Source organism: Bacillus rossius (genome assembly GCF_032445375.1).
Source record: "Bacillus rossius redtenbacheri isolate Brsri chromosome 4 unlocalized genomic scaffold, Brsri_v3 Brsri_v3_scf4_1, whole genome shotgun sequence".
NCBI lineage: Eukaryota > Metazoa > Arthropoda > Insecta > Phasmatodea > Bacillidae > Bacillus > Bacillus rossius.
In genome coordinates this window covers 3,794,976-3,811,639 of record NW_026962010.1, presented here as the reverse complement: position 1 = coordinate 3,811,639, position 16,664 = coordinate 3,794,976, and the positions used below count along the sequence as shown (strand labels likewise).

General features: G+C 41.0%; 1 protein-coding gene across 1 annotated transcript in view; it reads left to right on the top strand.

Annotated features, from left to right (window-relative positions):
* Positions 1 to 16,664, top strand: part of LOC134541709 (uncharacterized) — a 95,605-nt gene that overhangs the window by 62,257 nt on the left and 16,684 nt on the right. Inside the window, exons 6-9 of the mRNA XM_063385355.1 lie at positions 5,375 to 5,601; positions 12,688 to 12,943; positions 13,179 to 13,349; positions 13,483 to 13,955. Coding sequence (XP_063241425.1) covers positions 5,375 to 5,601; positions 12,688 to 12,943; positions 13,179 to 13,349; positions 13,483 to 13,955 — 1,127 coding nt within the window. The remainder of the gene's footprint in view (positions 1 to 5,374; positions 5,602 to 12,687; positions 12,944 to 13,178; positions 13,350 to 13,482; positions 13,956 to 16,664) is intronic.

Sequence of the window (16,664 nt, the reverse complement as noted above, 5' to 3'; positions counted from 1 at the left end):
CGGCTAAGACTGATGGTGGCATCTGTTCGTAGAGGAAACTACTTGCATATCGTGGAAGTATCGCCCATACTGTAAGAACTTCGGAACGCTGGCTACATACAATAATCATTTGATTAACTGTCATGTGTGTACTAATGAAAAATAAAATGAATTATTTATATTTAAAAAAAGTATGATTTATTTCCTGTATCCTGATTTCCAAATAAGCCTGTGTTTCCGCTACTGTATGTGAGATCATTCCGTTTCCTGTGTGTACTGTGTGTACGTTCCGATTTCCTGTGTGTACATTCCGTTTTCCTGTGTGTACATTTCGTTTTCCTGTTTGTACATTTCGTTTTCCTGTTTGTACATTTCGTTTTCCTGTTTGTACATTTCGTTTACCTGTTTGTACATTTCGTTTTCCTGTTTGTACATTTCGTTTTCCTGTTTGTACATTTCGTTTTCCTGTTTGTACATTTCGTTTTCCTGTTTGTACATTTCGTTTTCCTGTTTGTACATTTCGTTTTCCTGTGTGTACATTACGTTTTCCTGTGTGTACTCTGTGTACATTGCGTGTTGGAGCCGAGTAGACTTGTATCCATGTAGCTTCATAGACATTTAGTTTCGTAGCCATGCGGTGTTTTAGTCATGCAGTCTCTCAGCCATGTTTAACTCGGAACCAGCTAGATCCTTTTAGACTCGTAGCCTTGTAGCCTCGTAGTCTCTTAGACTCGTAGCATTGTGGCCCAATATCATTGGAGCTGTTGAAAGAAAAGGTAGTTGGGGCATTTGGATCTGTTGGAGCCATTTGGAGGCTGTTGGAGCATTTGGAGGCTGTTGGAGCATTTGGAGCCATTTGGAGCTGTCAAGCATTTGGAGGTTGTTGGAGCTGTTGGAACCATTTGAAGGCCGTTTGGAGCATTTGGAGCCATTTGGAGCTAAGAAGTAGTCGTTGCACGTCTATGCAGGGCTAAATGTTTATAAGATTGCTGGCTTTCGCAAGTGATTCTGTAGTAGGATAGAAATTGTGTAATAAATATTATGTTTGTAAAAGACTTTGTGGTGTTTTATTTCTCGAACCATACGCTTTTCTGGTATTTAAATTAAATTTATTTTAGCTTCGTCCAGGATCGTTCCAAGGACCTTAGACGACCTAATTAATCAGTATATTGTTTGCAAATTTATTTAATGAATTTTTAACTTTTTCCTGAATTTTTAGTTTAATTATTACGAATTTTCAATATGGTGGTCTTGATGGCTTATAGGATGATGGTAGTAGAGGTTTTAAAGTCTCTTTAAGAATGTTGAACGTGGCTTATTGAAGTTATTATTTTTTCATAAAATTAAACATTATTGCAACGATCGAGGATCGAACCAAGGACTGGAGCGGATCGAATCGATATGTAAATTAATAAGTGATTTTTTTGATGAATTCTGGATTTTTTCCCGCTTTTCTAGCTACATTATTACATGATTTCAAGATGGCGTCCGAATTTCAAGATGGCGGGGGGCACCTCGGTAATAAATGTTTACTGCACTGTAGCGGGTTAGAATGAAATTATCCAGATGGAAATGTACTCTATAATATGAGTACACACACAAGATGACGTACTCCAGCAGGTGGTAGCTCCTGGTAGCATCTACTGAACATTAAATGTCGGGTCCATGATGGTCGACAAGGACAAAGTCAAACTTCAAAGTCAAGGTCAAATTTCAAGGTGAAGGTCAAATTTCAAAGTCAAGGTCAAATTTCAAAGTCAAGGTCAAATTTCAAGGTGAAGGTCAAATTTCAAGGACAAGGTCAAATTTCAAAGTCAAGGTCAAATTTCAAAGTCAAGGTCAAATTTCAAAGTCAAGGTCAAATTTCAAGGTCAAGGTCAAATTTCAAGGTCAAGGTCAAATTTCAAGGTCAAGGTCAAATTTCAAGGTCAGGGTCAAATTTCAAGGTCAAGGTCAAATTACAAGGTAAAAGTCAAATTTCAAGGTCAAGGTCAAATTTCAAGGTCAGGGTCAAATTTCAAGGTTAGGGTCAAATTTCAAGGTTAGGGTCAGATTTCAAGGTCAAATTTCAAGGTCAAGGTCAAATTTCAAGGTCAAGGTCAAAGGTCAAGGTCAATGGTGTGGTGACCAGATAATTATACTAACATGGTATCGGCACACTCTAGCCGACGAAAACAAGATGGTGGTCTCCAGCGTATGAAGACAAGATGGCGGACATGACGTTATATCAGCTGACCATATATGAACCTTGGTATTGGTGACGGTAGATCGGTCTGTAGGTGGCTTCTGTGGAGGAAGGATCTGATGTTTTTTTTTATTTTTTACCCTCACCGGTTTGTAACCAAGAACGGGAATCGATATAATCAATCATTATATTTATTGTCAATTTATTTATTGAATTTTGAACTTTTTCCCGCATCTCTAGCATAAAAATTATGGATTTTCAAGATGGCGGCCAAATGACAAGATGGTAGGTCTGTCTCGAACAGGTGGTGCTATTATTACTTTAAATTAAAAAAAATTACAAGTCCAAATATGCATGTTATTGTTGTATATACCTTATTTAATCTTCGGTCTGGTAAATGTCTCGATGGCCGAGCGGTTAAAGGCGTATGTTTTCCAACCTAGGGATCAGAGCTGCGATGGTTCGAATCACAGCGTTTCCAATATATTTTTCATAAAAAATAAAATTTAAAATGTCGATAAGGTTCATAATAGCTATGGTAGGTAATGGAACATCGACCTTATGTGATGAGACAGAGCGACGCTGGCGCTCTCTAGGAACAAACGACAGAAACAAAGTCGACGGTATCCAAGATGGCGGCCTCCAGTGGAAAAGAAAAAAAATTCGTTAAAATCGGATAATAAATAAAAAAGTTAAAGATGGCGGCCGTAACAAAAATTGCAACGGTGACGTCATCATTCAAAATGTCGGAAAACACATCACCGGAATTTTCTAGAACACAAATTACGTCATCCAAAATGGTGGATCCAAGATGGCGGATCCAAAATGGCCGCCGTGATCTACTTGTCCCGTTACGTTATGTTCCATTACATTTTGCCCCGTTACGCCGGTTGCATGCACGAAAAAGTGTCACGTTACACTGTGTCCCGTTATGCCGGCTGCATGCACGAAAAAGTGTCACGTTACGCTGTGTCCCGTTACGCTTATCCAAGATGGCCGCCGTGACGTCAGAATCCAAGATGGCGGACACCGACAATCTTCAATCCACAGCCTGAAGCCTGATCCAGTACATACTATTATATACTACTACGTGTGTTTTAATTTTTTTTTGTTTCAAATATTTGTGTTTTGTGTGTCAAAATTTCCTTAACCCTCTATGTGTAAAATTTTACTCTTGAATTTCAAATTTGAAAAAAAAAAAAAAAAAAACTATTCTGTAGTAAGCTAATTGAACATCTTTCCAAATTTCATGAAAAAAAACATGAAAAGAAATTTAAAAAATATATATATATTAGTTTGAAATTCTCTAAAATACGAAAGGCTTGCGTATATCCGTGAGTTCTCACTAGCTCTTAGTCAGCCCGATAAATATTTGAAACAAAACAAATAAATCCTTTCGCGTTTAAGACCAGATTTTAGAATGAAAATATGTCCCCTACGCTAGAAGCATTGGCGTGGTCACTTGAGGAGGGGGGGGGGGAGACGAGAGGGGATGATTGTCCGCACTAAGTATAGGGCTGCTAAAGACAGGAGGGTGGCTTGCATTCTTCATTTTCATACAGTCGGCTAGCATGAGGCATGCTTTATACCCGCCCTTTTCTTTCAACTGCAAATACTCATTTATCGTTTTCCCGCGGTTTATACTGCGGTGACAGGCGGGAAGATACTCGTGCGTACGTATCTGACATATATTCATACCTTCGACCGAACATCTAAAAGTTTAAAGTTAGTATTTTTTTTTCTATTTTTTTTTTATTTTATAGCCAATACAACCTTTTTTGTGAGCCCTCACATAAGCAAATTTGCATAAAAATATATTTATTTAAATGTGCAAGCATATCTCTCTGTCATTATTATTTTTGAATATGAATGCCATTGTAAAGTTGAATTCAACCCCACCGTGAACTTCAGCCTGGTAGACGGCTTTAACTGTAAAAATACTTTTGGTAATGTTCCTGAACACGCTATTTATACATTGTGTGAGAGATTTCCCATGAAAATTAAAGAGAGATACCATGGATTCCAGGGGAAATTTATTGAAACATTTGTTATCTATTGTAGTCCAACCTGTTTGTCCAGGTATGTTAGACCTTCTGGACAGTGAGCCGGGAGTACCTGGTTCGATTCCAAGAGAGTTTGTGACTGGTTGTTGTGTTGCTTCTTCACCTCGAGACCGCGAAAGGCAACGTTTAACCACCGCAGTGTCGCCTCACCCACATGCCCTAGTCACGGTTCAAATAACAACAGATTCATTTTTTTAAATGGATCTCGCAATAGTGAAGATTCATTTTAAAAAAAGCGACATACGCTATTGTTAGTTACACTGTATGTCATAAGAAACCTCAATAACGAACACACAAAAAAAGATGAATATGCAAACACACAGAAAACAAGCTAAAATCAGCCGGTTTCAAAACTTAAAAACATGGCACAGAAAATTCCGTGAAAGGGTTTAGTCAGAGAAATATTACAGCCCAGACGGATCCAGTGGCTGACAACTACGAGACAGTTGCAGCAAGAACAGTAGGCCTATATAAAGGACAAAAAGCGGTATTGGACACCACAGCGACAACAGACGAACCCAACGATGATACTAAACAGATAATGTGGACAACACATGGACGACACAGAGACACACAGGCCAACATAGCGATGCAACATAACAGATATTCTGGACAGCACAACAATAACTCCACAGACCAACACTGTAGGCTTGCTAAGACAGCAGTTGCGACGTTTCGGATACTGAGATCTGTTCCCGTCCCCGGGCACAAACATGAGGTATATGTGCCATCAACCCCTTTCCCGGGCACGCCCAATTTTTCTGTGTGTTTGCATATTCATTTTTTTTTTTTGTTCGCAATTGAGGTTTCTTATGACATACAGTGCGACTAACAATGGCGTATGTTCGAAAAATAACATCTTTAACCTTTCAGTCACGTTTTGTCAATTCCTAAAGTATACGTAAAATAATTTTTTTTTTTTTAGTTAATTTTTTTTTGTATTGTAACTAAATAATTTGTTTTTACTTTTGAGTGGTATTAATCTTACGCTATAATTATATCATTGTAGGCCTATAACTATGTTATGATAATATATAAAAGTAAAATAAATTGTAATTATTTAATATTCATAAAGTATGTTTGTTGTCCACTGGTACACCTCAACGCACACAGTCAAGGCTTGAGGAACCCCCTGTGTGCGCGCCAGGCGGGGCGCCGCCCTCCGGAGTGGTGCTGGTGGCGGACTGCTGGTCGGCGGCGGCGGAGCTGCTGGCCCGCTGGCCCGCCGCGCTCGCCGACACCCAGGTGCTGGTGGTGCCCGCCGCCCCCGAGCTGCCGCCGCCGCGCCTGCCCGCCCCCGCCGCCGCCGCCGTGCTCCTGCTGGCGGAGACCGCCGCCGCGACTCTGGCCCCGGGCTTCCTGCGGCGCCTCCAGGTGCCTGTCCCTGAAACAATGTCCCAGCTCATGCGCTGCAGAGTTGACGTTCACCATCACAACTGAAGAGTAACTCACAGTTTCCGACAAGCGCGCGCACGAGTTGTTGTTTCCTCGCTTGCATCAGCGCCACCTAAGCAATATGGCGACTCCTGACCGTCATTTCCCCAAATAGTAGAGTTTGAACCTGCGAACTTTATTTGGCAACGTGATGGAGCCCCTCCCCCACTGTACTCTCTGTGGACGAGAGTGGTCCCTGCCGTCGGATTGATCGTGTTGGTCGAGACGACACAGCTCTTTTTCGCTGGCCTCCGCGTTCACCTGACACACTGGGAGCTGATTTTCGGAAAAACTCATTTTCTGTTGTTTTATCTGCCGAGCATCAAGTCGGTACGACATTTACTTAAAAAAAAATGGGATATTTTCTTCTCTAACGCCCTCGAAATTTTTTAACATAGACGAAGGAAGCATCAACAATTCAACATTCGTGCCATGGAGATTTTCGATCAAAAACGGGAATTTTGATCTTTGACGGCCCCGGAACCCCCATCCCCTCCTCCTGAAGATGAATTTTCAAAAATAATGAAACACGTGTATTTTTTTTTTTTGAAGAGTACATTTAAAAATTTCATCGTTGTAACTTTAATTTTTTTTTTCCCTTCAAACAAACTTTACCACCCCTTTTCACCACTTTAGGGATGGAATTTCAAATAATTCTTTCTCAGTACTCACCTACGTTACTCAATGAACTCCTATGCAAAATTTCATGCTTCTTGACCCACCGGTTTAAACTATGCGTTGTCTTGTCAGTCAGTGTTAAGAATTATATGAAGTAGAAGTACTTAAGTTGAATCTGTTGAATAATAAATATTTTAAAAATTAGCATAAATGTTATGATTCTTAATATAACAAACGTAGTTATTACTTAGTGATATATCATTTTCTTTAATTTCATTATATTAAGCTATTGCGATAAGTGCATGCGAAAAGAATGAATTTCTTTCAGTGGTTTTTGTAAATGGAGCAATTGCAAGGAACTACGTGGAGGATTTTCGGTCTCTAATCAAAGCGCAGCCAACGAAGTCTGTAAGCAGGAACAGCCGCGCGCGTGAACTTTGATCTCGGCAGAGCGCCGGGCCTAACGCGGAGATGAATATTAACCAGACGCGTGCGACGATGAAAGGCTCGATTCACGGAGATCCCCCGTCTGTTGTGTTTAAAGAGCCTTTGAAGGGCGAGAATCCCAACCACGCCTCTGGGGGTCTCGTAATTGGTTAATTTTGGCATTTCCTGGCGTGTGAGCTGAGGAAACACGGCGCCTGTGGCCCCAGTTATACCGTCTCGACGAGAGTGGATAGCGTTGGTCTCACACGTCACATAGAGGTTTAATACGGGCCCTCATGTCACACACAGGCAATCAAATTTGCAGATAGATTACAGACGTTCAGTATTAACCTACACTTTAAAATATCATACTGAAAAGTCCAAGTACAAATATTGTATGGTGACAAACAAATTATTGACGTGACAACGTCTAATAAATGATAAATCGATGAACGCCGGCTGCACTCACGAAAAAGTGTCCAGTAACGCACATTGTCCCGATACGCTGTGTCCCGTTACGCGCATTGTACGCTTGCGCCTCATCTATCTCTCTTCCACTCGATTGGAACAACCATCGATTTGACTTTTTCGAGGCACATTAAACTTGAAACACTCCCATTCGTTTCCGACTGAACGGGCCTTAGCTATCAAATTCTTTATTATTTATAATAAATATATTTGACTTTGTAAGACTCGAAAGTACTTAGACTCGTTCTGATGTATTTATAAGATAAGCACAAAAGAACGAATCATTTAGTTTAATTTGTGGGCGCCAACAACTTCTATGAAGTTGTAATACTGAATAAACGTTACAATTACTTATATTTTAATTAATTTGTACTACCTACACATCATTAATTAAAATTTATTTTATTGTTGACCGGACTATTCAGTGGGTAGAGTTGGGTATGTCGTGGAAAAATTCGTAAAACCTTGGATTAGCTTATATACAACGATGTTGTGAACTTTAACTCAAGTTGTTCATAACTTCAGCAATCTGGTAGTGTGTAAATATTTGGCAAGAGATTTCAAGTGATATTAAATTATTCCCGAGTGTCAGTTTTTGCAAGCTAGTAAATGTTGTGCCATTCCTTAATCAATAAATAACCGACCTGTTAGGATAGTTACGTGGTAACGAACTATACGTTACTAGGTTTGTCTTCTTTCAACCAGGACCTCAGCAATGAATCTTCTGCGTCTTCATCCTTGGCACACCCATTCGCTGTCTTGGATCTTCGTCCTGGGAACGCCTAGTAGCAATTAGTCGTCTTCGTCCTGGGAACGCCTTTCGTTGTTTCCAAGCCTTCGTCCTGGAAACGCCTCTAGATTCCCATCTTCGTCCTGGGAACGCCTATCGTTGATCGTCTTCGTCCTGGGAACGCCTATCGTTGATCGTCTTCGTCCTGGGAACGCCTATCGTTGATCGTCTTCGTCCTGGGAACGACTATCGTTGATCGTCTTCGTCCTGGGAACGCCTCTCGTTGATCGTCTTCGTCCTCGGAACGCCTATCGTTGATCGTCTTCGTCCTGGGAACGCCTATCGTTGATCGTCTTCGTCCTGGGAACGCCTATCGTTGATCGTCTTCGTCCTGGGAACGCCTATCGTTGATCGTCTTCGTCCTGGGAACGCCTATCGTTGATCGTCTTCGTCCTGGGAACGCCTCTCGTTGATCGTCTTCGTCCTGGGAACGCCTCTAGTCGTTTCCGTATGGTCTCGTACAGTTGACTATTATAAATATTTCTTTCTTCGTCCTGGGAACGCCTTAATATGATTTCAGATCTTCGTAGTTTATACTTGTAGTCTTCATCTTGGGATCGCCTTGTAGTACTCAAATCTTCTTATAAATAATAATTCTTCTTTAGTTCAATAACTCTCTTCAAATCATTAATATTATTCTTGTTTACTATCATTTCTTATAATTCTTCAAAATATTTCAATAGTTATAAGTTCAATTTCTGTAGTCATAAAATGTCATGTCTTTCCTATACGAAGTTCCTATATCAATTCCTTATTCCTTTTCTCAATTCCTTCCAAACAAACTTTTATTTACTAGCAATAATTTTTGTTAAATCTTTTCCACCAATACCAGATTGCTTTACAAAATATTCGTCATATAATATTACAAATGTGAACTGTGAAAATACCATTCTTATTCGTTCAACAAAATATATCATTACTTGAGCAAAGAAGTTTTACATTCAAAGATATAAATACAAATTACTGATTTATGGTTCATAGAGAAATAAAATGTGTACTGAAGTGAAATTATAAAATATGCTACATTAATTTTGTTCATCCATCTTGTTATATGAAATTAACAAGTTCAACCTTTATACTACTTTTCCTATCATCGTTCTATCCTTAACAGAATAACATATATTGGAAGAAGATAAATAGCAAACATGTATAAAAGTTATAGTTAAAATAATCTCTTCGTTAAAGTAATAAACATATTTGAATTAATGAGTGCAAATAAAAGTAAATTTATCAATTAAATTGTAAATTTTATTTCACTCTTTCTTTGTATCCATACAAAATAGTGATAATTCAATAAAAATTATTCAATTTTATTCATAAAAGTATGCAAGTATGCAAAAGTATTTCATCACTGTTTTGTTATGACATTGTTACGTTAAACTATCGTCCGTAAACCAACTTTTCAGACAACCAATTTTTTTTAGTGTCCACAAAGCGCTTTGTAAGCAACCTTAACATTTTTTTATGTTCCTAATAAATTTCTTTATGAACACAGAAAAAAAAATGTTTGGTAGAGCAAACAGTCACTAAGCATTTTGAAGTGAAAACTAAACCCGTTCTTTCACTGCAGACGTTGGCACTATTAGACAGTGTTTTCTCAAAATAGTCTCTGACTGCGAAACCTGACTTGATAAATGGCTCGGCATTTTCCTTTCCCTCTTTTCATGATTCCTTCATCATCGAGTCCTTGTCTCTGGTTTTCCTTCGACTGTGTTAGAGGCTGCCTCCCGGAGGGTCTATTTACATTGACGAGTTTTTAACCTTCGTCTCTGCGCATTTCCATCAGGAATAATGATGACAAATTGTTTCCTCTCGCTTCTCGTCCAGTGACTGGAGTTTAATGCGATAACCTGATACGGCGTTAATACGGCGTATGCGACCGAACTGATAACACACTACCTCCGGAAAGACAATAAAGTTTTATTTAAACGAGGATGTAAGAAATGCCATTGCTTAACGCCAAATAAGCTTACGCTTATAGATAATAGAGCGTAATATCTATTTGTGAAAACATATTTGAAAAAAATAGTATTTCTGCTTAAATTTAAATATAAATGCGTTAAAAATTATTCCTGATACACGCTTCTGTGCGTCGTTAAGTTAGGAAAATAATACTCAACATAAGCGCTACATTCTTTGAGAATTTGTGTTTCATTAAATATTGTCATATAAATCAAGTTCAACTAAAATATAAATTTCAATACATAACTTAATATTTTGATTTGGAGTCACTATCTAATAGCCTTGTACTGAAACACACAAAAATATAAGTCGATGTCACGTATCATTCAACTCTTCCAAGACTTATTTAATACTCCTAATAATAAAACTGTTCAGAGTAAAAAGACTGTACATTGGATGAAAATTTGAAGAAAAACTATTGAAAATGGCTACTAATATTAATTGAAACTTAAAAATATAATTTTTAGAATATTTGTTTGTCTGGTTGTTGTTTCAGCATCACTGTAAAACTACTACATGGATTCCATTAACCTTGTAACAGGGGTAAATATTGATTTAAAAAAAAAAGCGTTAAGGATCCATCAGTATTGACAAGATAAATTTAAATTCAATATTGATGTTAGTTATTAAAAATGTGTTGGATTTTACATCCATGGTAAAATAAATCCCTTTCAGCACAACATACAGGGGTATGTAGATTTTGAAGTACCAATTTCTTCTGGAAATGTTTTTGAAACTTCTATAAACATCTAAAACATTTTAAGAACTAAATACACATAATATCTTATATGTTCTCCAATATTCCAAAATGATAAATTAAACATTTTCTTATATTCCATGCAGCGAAAATATTTTGAAAGTTTTTAACTCAATGCATCCAGCATTAAATACATTACAAGGAATTTCATATTATGCCTCTAAAGGTAGTTTATACAATCTTTTCTTTTTACATTCAATAACTATTTTTCAATACTTTCACGAATATTTGGTAGTACAAACGGTTTCGTTGGACCAAGGTTTAATATACGTAATATTAAGATGGTTTAAAATAAATTGAAACGTATTCGATTCTAATAAAATTTAATTTTTTTTTTTAAATTCAACCCCTGTTTTTACGGAAATAGTTCGTTGCATCACAGCCAAAGGTTTTAGATAAAAAAAAAATTTACAAATCACTTCCTGAGATAAATTCCTGTATTCCCTATGCCTCCCCCTCCCCTTCAAGAACAAAATTTCATGCTTCCAATTGGTGGTCATTCGACTAAATTATTTTCTTTGGTTGGAAGCACGGCCGACGCGACGCGAATGATGAAACGGGGGAGGGAGGAGCGAAAATCACCAGGGCCCCGGTGAGTTCATAGATATATATACACTTTTATTTACACTGATATGACGAAAACTGCAAATCTATTGTTAATAGAATTCATAAGAAACCTTAAAAGTTATGTGATACCCACAGATCAAGTTTATATTTAAATACACACTTGTTTTTTTTTTTTACTTTCGGGGTTTGACATGCTTTACATGAAATAATGGGCCCGACAAAACTACTTTCCTCCCGTCAGTGGCAATCGTTCCTCCATCCTACTTCCCCCCCCCCCCTTAACTTTTCCAATGGCCCTAATTACTAAAAATAACTGGAGATATGAAGGGAAAAAAATACTTTTCAAGATGTCAGGAATGTGTTAAAATAGCCTAAGGAGCTATTACTTTTCAAAATTTCAGAATCCCCCATTTTATACCACACCTACCACCCAAAACCCTCCAGTCATCCACGCCGTTTAAAAATTTTCGCCTTACAATTTACGCACTGCTTTTGTCCACGTGTGTGTGTGTATCTTCGTTTATGACGTAACATACAACTCAGAAATAGAAATACGGTTTGGAATCTGCGGAGGATTCTGTTGTTTGAAATTACGAAGAACGGTTTGTTTATTTTGAGGCTGATTCTTCGTGGGAATCCACTTTTCACAGACGAGAGAGCCAAACGCCCGATCGTGCATCTTCGGGGTTTTTTTTTTTTTTTTGTTCATTGTAAATAAATATGGCGGTGTTAATGAAAGGATACTAATGGTCAAAAAGGTTAGGTTAGCTACTTTATAAATACTTTAAAACATTGTGGATGGTTGATTTGGTTAGGATAGCTACATTAAAGATACGGAAAAATTGGTTGTCTGTAAAGTCGGTTTACGGACGATAGTTTAACGTGACAACGTCATAACAAAACATTGATGAAATGATTGCATACTTTTATCAATAAAATTGAATCATTTTTATTGAATAATCACTATTTTGTATTGCTACAAAGGAGTGAAATGAAATCTACAATTTAATTGATGAATTTACTTTTATTTGCACTCATTAATTCAAATATGTTTATTACTTTAACGGAGAGATTTTTTTAACTATAACTTTTATACATGTCTGCTATTTAACTTCTTCCAATCTGTGTTATTCTGTTAAGGATAGGACGATGATAGGAAAAAAGTAGGAAACGAATGGGAGTGTTACAATGTTTAATGTGCCTCGAAAATAAAGTGGAATCGATGGTTGTTCCAATCGAGCGTAACGGGACAATGCGCGTAACGGGACACTTTTTCCGTGCGTGCAGCCGGCGTACGTCGAATTGTTAGACGTTGTCACGTCAATAAAAAGCCATGAACTTCGGGGAACTTGGGGGGGTTTTGGCCGTCTCGCCTGTGAAAAGAAGGCTGCCCCCGATTGTTGGTCGGCCAGACCGCAGCGGTGTCTCGGCCCGGCAGGAAGGCGCCGCCGCCGCTGAAGACGTGAGCGCGGCGCCGCTGGCGGACGCCGTGCGCCTGTACGCCGCCGCCCTGAGGGACGCCGACTGCCGCCGCCGGCCCTGCCTGGACGCCGCGCGCTGGCACGCCCTGGTGGCCGCGAGCCGCGCGCCGCCCGACGCCGTGTCCCTGGCGGAGGCCCGCTTCGCCGCCGACCTGCCCTCGCGGCACCGCGTCTACCTGGCGGCGCGCGGCGACCCCTCCTGGACCTGGGTGAGTGCGCGAACCCTCCCTCCCTCCTGCCCTACAGCCGCCGACCTGCCCTCGCGGCACCGCGTCTACCTGGCGGCGCGCGGCGACCCCTCCTGGACCTAGGTGAGTGCGCGACCCTCCCTCCCTCCTGCCCTACAGCCGCCGACCTGCCCCCGCGACACCGCGTCTACCTGGCGGCGCGCGGCGACCCCTCCTGGACCTGGGTGAGTGCGCGACCCTCCCTCCCTCCTGCCCTACAGCCGCCGACCTGCCCCCGCGACACCGCGTCTACCTGGCGGCGCGCGGCGACCCCTCCTGGACCTGGGTGAGTGCGCGAACCCTCCCCAGCTCCTGCCCCACAGCCGGCGACCTGCCCCCGCGACACCGCGTCTACCTGGCGGCGCGCGGCGACCCCTCCTGGACCTGGGTGAGTGCGCGACCCTCCCTCCCTCCTGCCCTACAGCCGCCGACCTGCCCCCGCGACACCGCGTCTACCTGGCGGCGCGCGGCGACCCCTCCTGGACCTGGGTGAGTGCGCGACCCTCCCTCCCTCCTGCCCTACAGCCGCCGACCTGCCCCCGCGACACCGCGTCTACCTGGCGGCGCGCGGCGACCCCTCCTGGACCTGGGTGAGTGCGCGAACCCTCCCTCCCTCCTGCCCTACAGCCGCCGACCTGCCCTCGCGGCACCGCGTCTACCTGGCGGCGCGCGGCGACCCCTCCTGGACCTGGGTGAGTGCGCGAACCCTCCCTCCCTCCTGCCCTACAGCCGCCGACCTGCCCTCGCGGCACCGCGTCTACCTGGCGGCGCGCGGCGACCCCTCCTGGACCTGGGTGAGTGCGCGAACCCTCCCTCCCTCCTGCCCTACAGCCGCCGACCTGCCCTCGCGGCACCGCGTCTACCTGGCGGAGCGCGGCGACCCCTCCTGGACCTGGGTGAGTGCGCGAACCCTCCCTCCCTCCTGCCCTACAGCCGCCGACCTGCCCTCGCGGCACCGCGTCTACCTGGCGGCGCGCGGCGACCCCTCCTGGACCTGGGTGAGTGCGCGAACCCTCCCTCCCTCCTGCCCTACAGCCGCCGACCTGCCCTCGCGGCACCGCGTCTACCTGGCGGCGCGCGGAGACCCCTCCTGGACCTGGGTGAGTGCGCGAACCCTCCCTCCCTCCCTATTCCCCTACAGCCGCCGACCTGCCCTCGCGACACCGCGTCTACCTGGCGGCGCGCGGCGACCCCTCCTGGACCTGGGTGAGTGCGCGAACCCTCCCCAGCTCCTGCCCCACAGCCGGCGACCCACCTTTCCTTATAGCAATACCTCCACACACCTCCACTGTCTATCGGTCCATGCTGGAGTAAAACACCTTATTTGTATCGTATCCCTTCCTTATCAGAGATTAGAGAAAGTTACAGATGGAGCATAAGCTCTGAGCACTGTGGCCAGTTTGTTCACGTAAGAATATGGCGGCCATTTGTTTAAAATATATATATACTTTTTCTTAAATACCGATTGATTATTGATAAACAATTTGTGTTCTCATTTGAAAATGGTTGACAAAATATAAGCACTTTGTAGCAAATCAGTTATTTATTTAACAATACATGTCATGTAGGACGTGTGTAGTGGAGAGGTTGGTGGCCATTGCGGGGGTCGGCAAGATGGCGTTTGTGAGGTCGTTCTGTTGAGTGTGTTGATATCGGGTTCGTGAGTGGAAGGACACAAGGATCAAGGAAGATGTTGAACAGCGGGCGAAGCACTAACAGCATGTCAGGAAGGACACAATACAATGGATGTGTTTGCACACAATTCGATTTTGAAGTTATAATTCTAATGCGACTTCCAACAAGGTTGCGTTAAACGTTTAACGCTACCATGGAGAATTATTTGCATGCAATTTAAAACTATTTTTTAATGATGTCAAAGAAGTATAACTTCTCACGCGCGTACCTAACTACACGCACCCATTTTTTTCTTCTTTTTTTTTTCTGATGATTTATTCGATGGTTGGGAACCGCTGTCCTAGAGCATTAACAAACTTAACCTGTACGCCGACGTGCGCGTGGTTACGTAGCATCCAGTTTATGACTGACTTAGCCAGTGAAAACGGGTGAGAAAGCAGCCACGTTATTTTAGTCAAGTCGTCTTTTGTAATCTTTACCGATTAATAATTTGTTTAACGTACCATCTTTATCCACGGTGTATTTGGTTATGTACCTATTTGAAATACCAAGACACAATTGAACCTGAATATTGCAAAATTTCAGCTCGTACTCTAATATAAGTACAAAAGCCGGAATCGAGGATATTTAACTTAAATATATATTATAAATACTATTTCATGTTATGCTAATATGATGTAGGTATTCCAAGCCAACATATAGGTACTTAATGGTCTTTACAGTATATATTCATTAATTGTAAACACATTTTTATACTCGAGTAATAACCAAAACTAACCAGAAACACATCAAATTTATCAGTTTCCGAAATCTTAAAACAAAATAAATATTTCAACCTGAGCTTTTTTTAAACTTATGCAATGTTCTTCTAAGTATTTTATCATTTCTTAAAATTATGCTACCTAGTAATTCTGTATTTCCTACTCCTTTTGTACTACATCATAAACTTGCATTCCCAACGAAACATTATTTCGCACCAACACATTCTGTTGTGCTCTTATTGGTGCTTTCCTTAATTCATCAACATATAATTTGCACTTGACCCATCATAATTCCTACACGACAATCATAAACCATTCCACTAGTATACATAATATGTTAAGTACACAGCTAATTCTTAATTTTCAATCGTAAACCCGCCTTTAAATCCGTCCTTGTATCGTTGTGCTCTTTTTCCAGATGGTTTAAACTAAACATTATTATGTTTGGAAAATTATTTGAAATATTCATACTTTAGAAAGTTGTTTTGCTAATGAGAATTGCGGAAATACATTTTCTTGTTGTATTTCATCAAGACCATAATTTTGTATTATTCAATACTTATACATAAGACAACGTAACTAAAAGATGCTTGGTTAAAACTTTTTTTGTCATAAAATATATTTAAATAATTAAATTTTAATAATTTTAGATTTATTTTACCATGGCTTATAATTAATGGAAACCCTCGCTATTGATAGTGATCAACTGTTATAAATAGTTTCTCCTGTGAAGTAAATATTGGTGTTTAGGGTGTTTAGAATTGATACATAATATTTCTTTCAAAATGTGTATAACTGTACTAATACATATGTACATAAAAGAATGTATTGTTTCAATGGTATATTATAACAGTTTAATTTACACTATTTACAACCAATCACACATCAAATTGAAGGTAACTAACCTAGTTTTTTTTCCTAATGTTCACTATGTGCACCTTTAGTTACGCGGCACACATACAAACAAAAGTCTAATTCTTTACACACTTTGGTTAACACACCCAGGGTAACGGAAGCAATAGCCTGTTCAATTTGTGTCTAAACTCTGGAAAATCATTAGGTACCATGGTGGAACATAGGCAAAATATTTCATAAAGCCCCCAAAGAAAAAGAAAATTACATGGCGTTATGTCAGGTGAAAGTGGAGGCCAGCGATTAAGAGTTCTGTCATCACGACCATTACAACCAATCCAATAGTTGGGGACTTGGCCGTTCTGCCACTCTCGCACAAAGGGGTTCCAATGGGGAGGGGCATCATCCTGCTGTCAAATAAAGTTTACATGTCCACCCATTCTGTCACGCTGCAAGCAA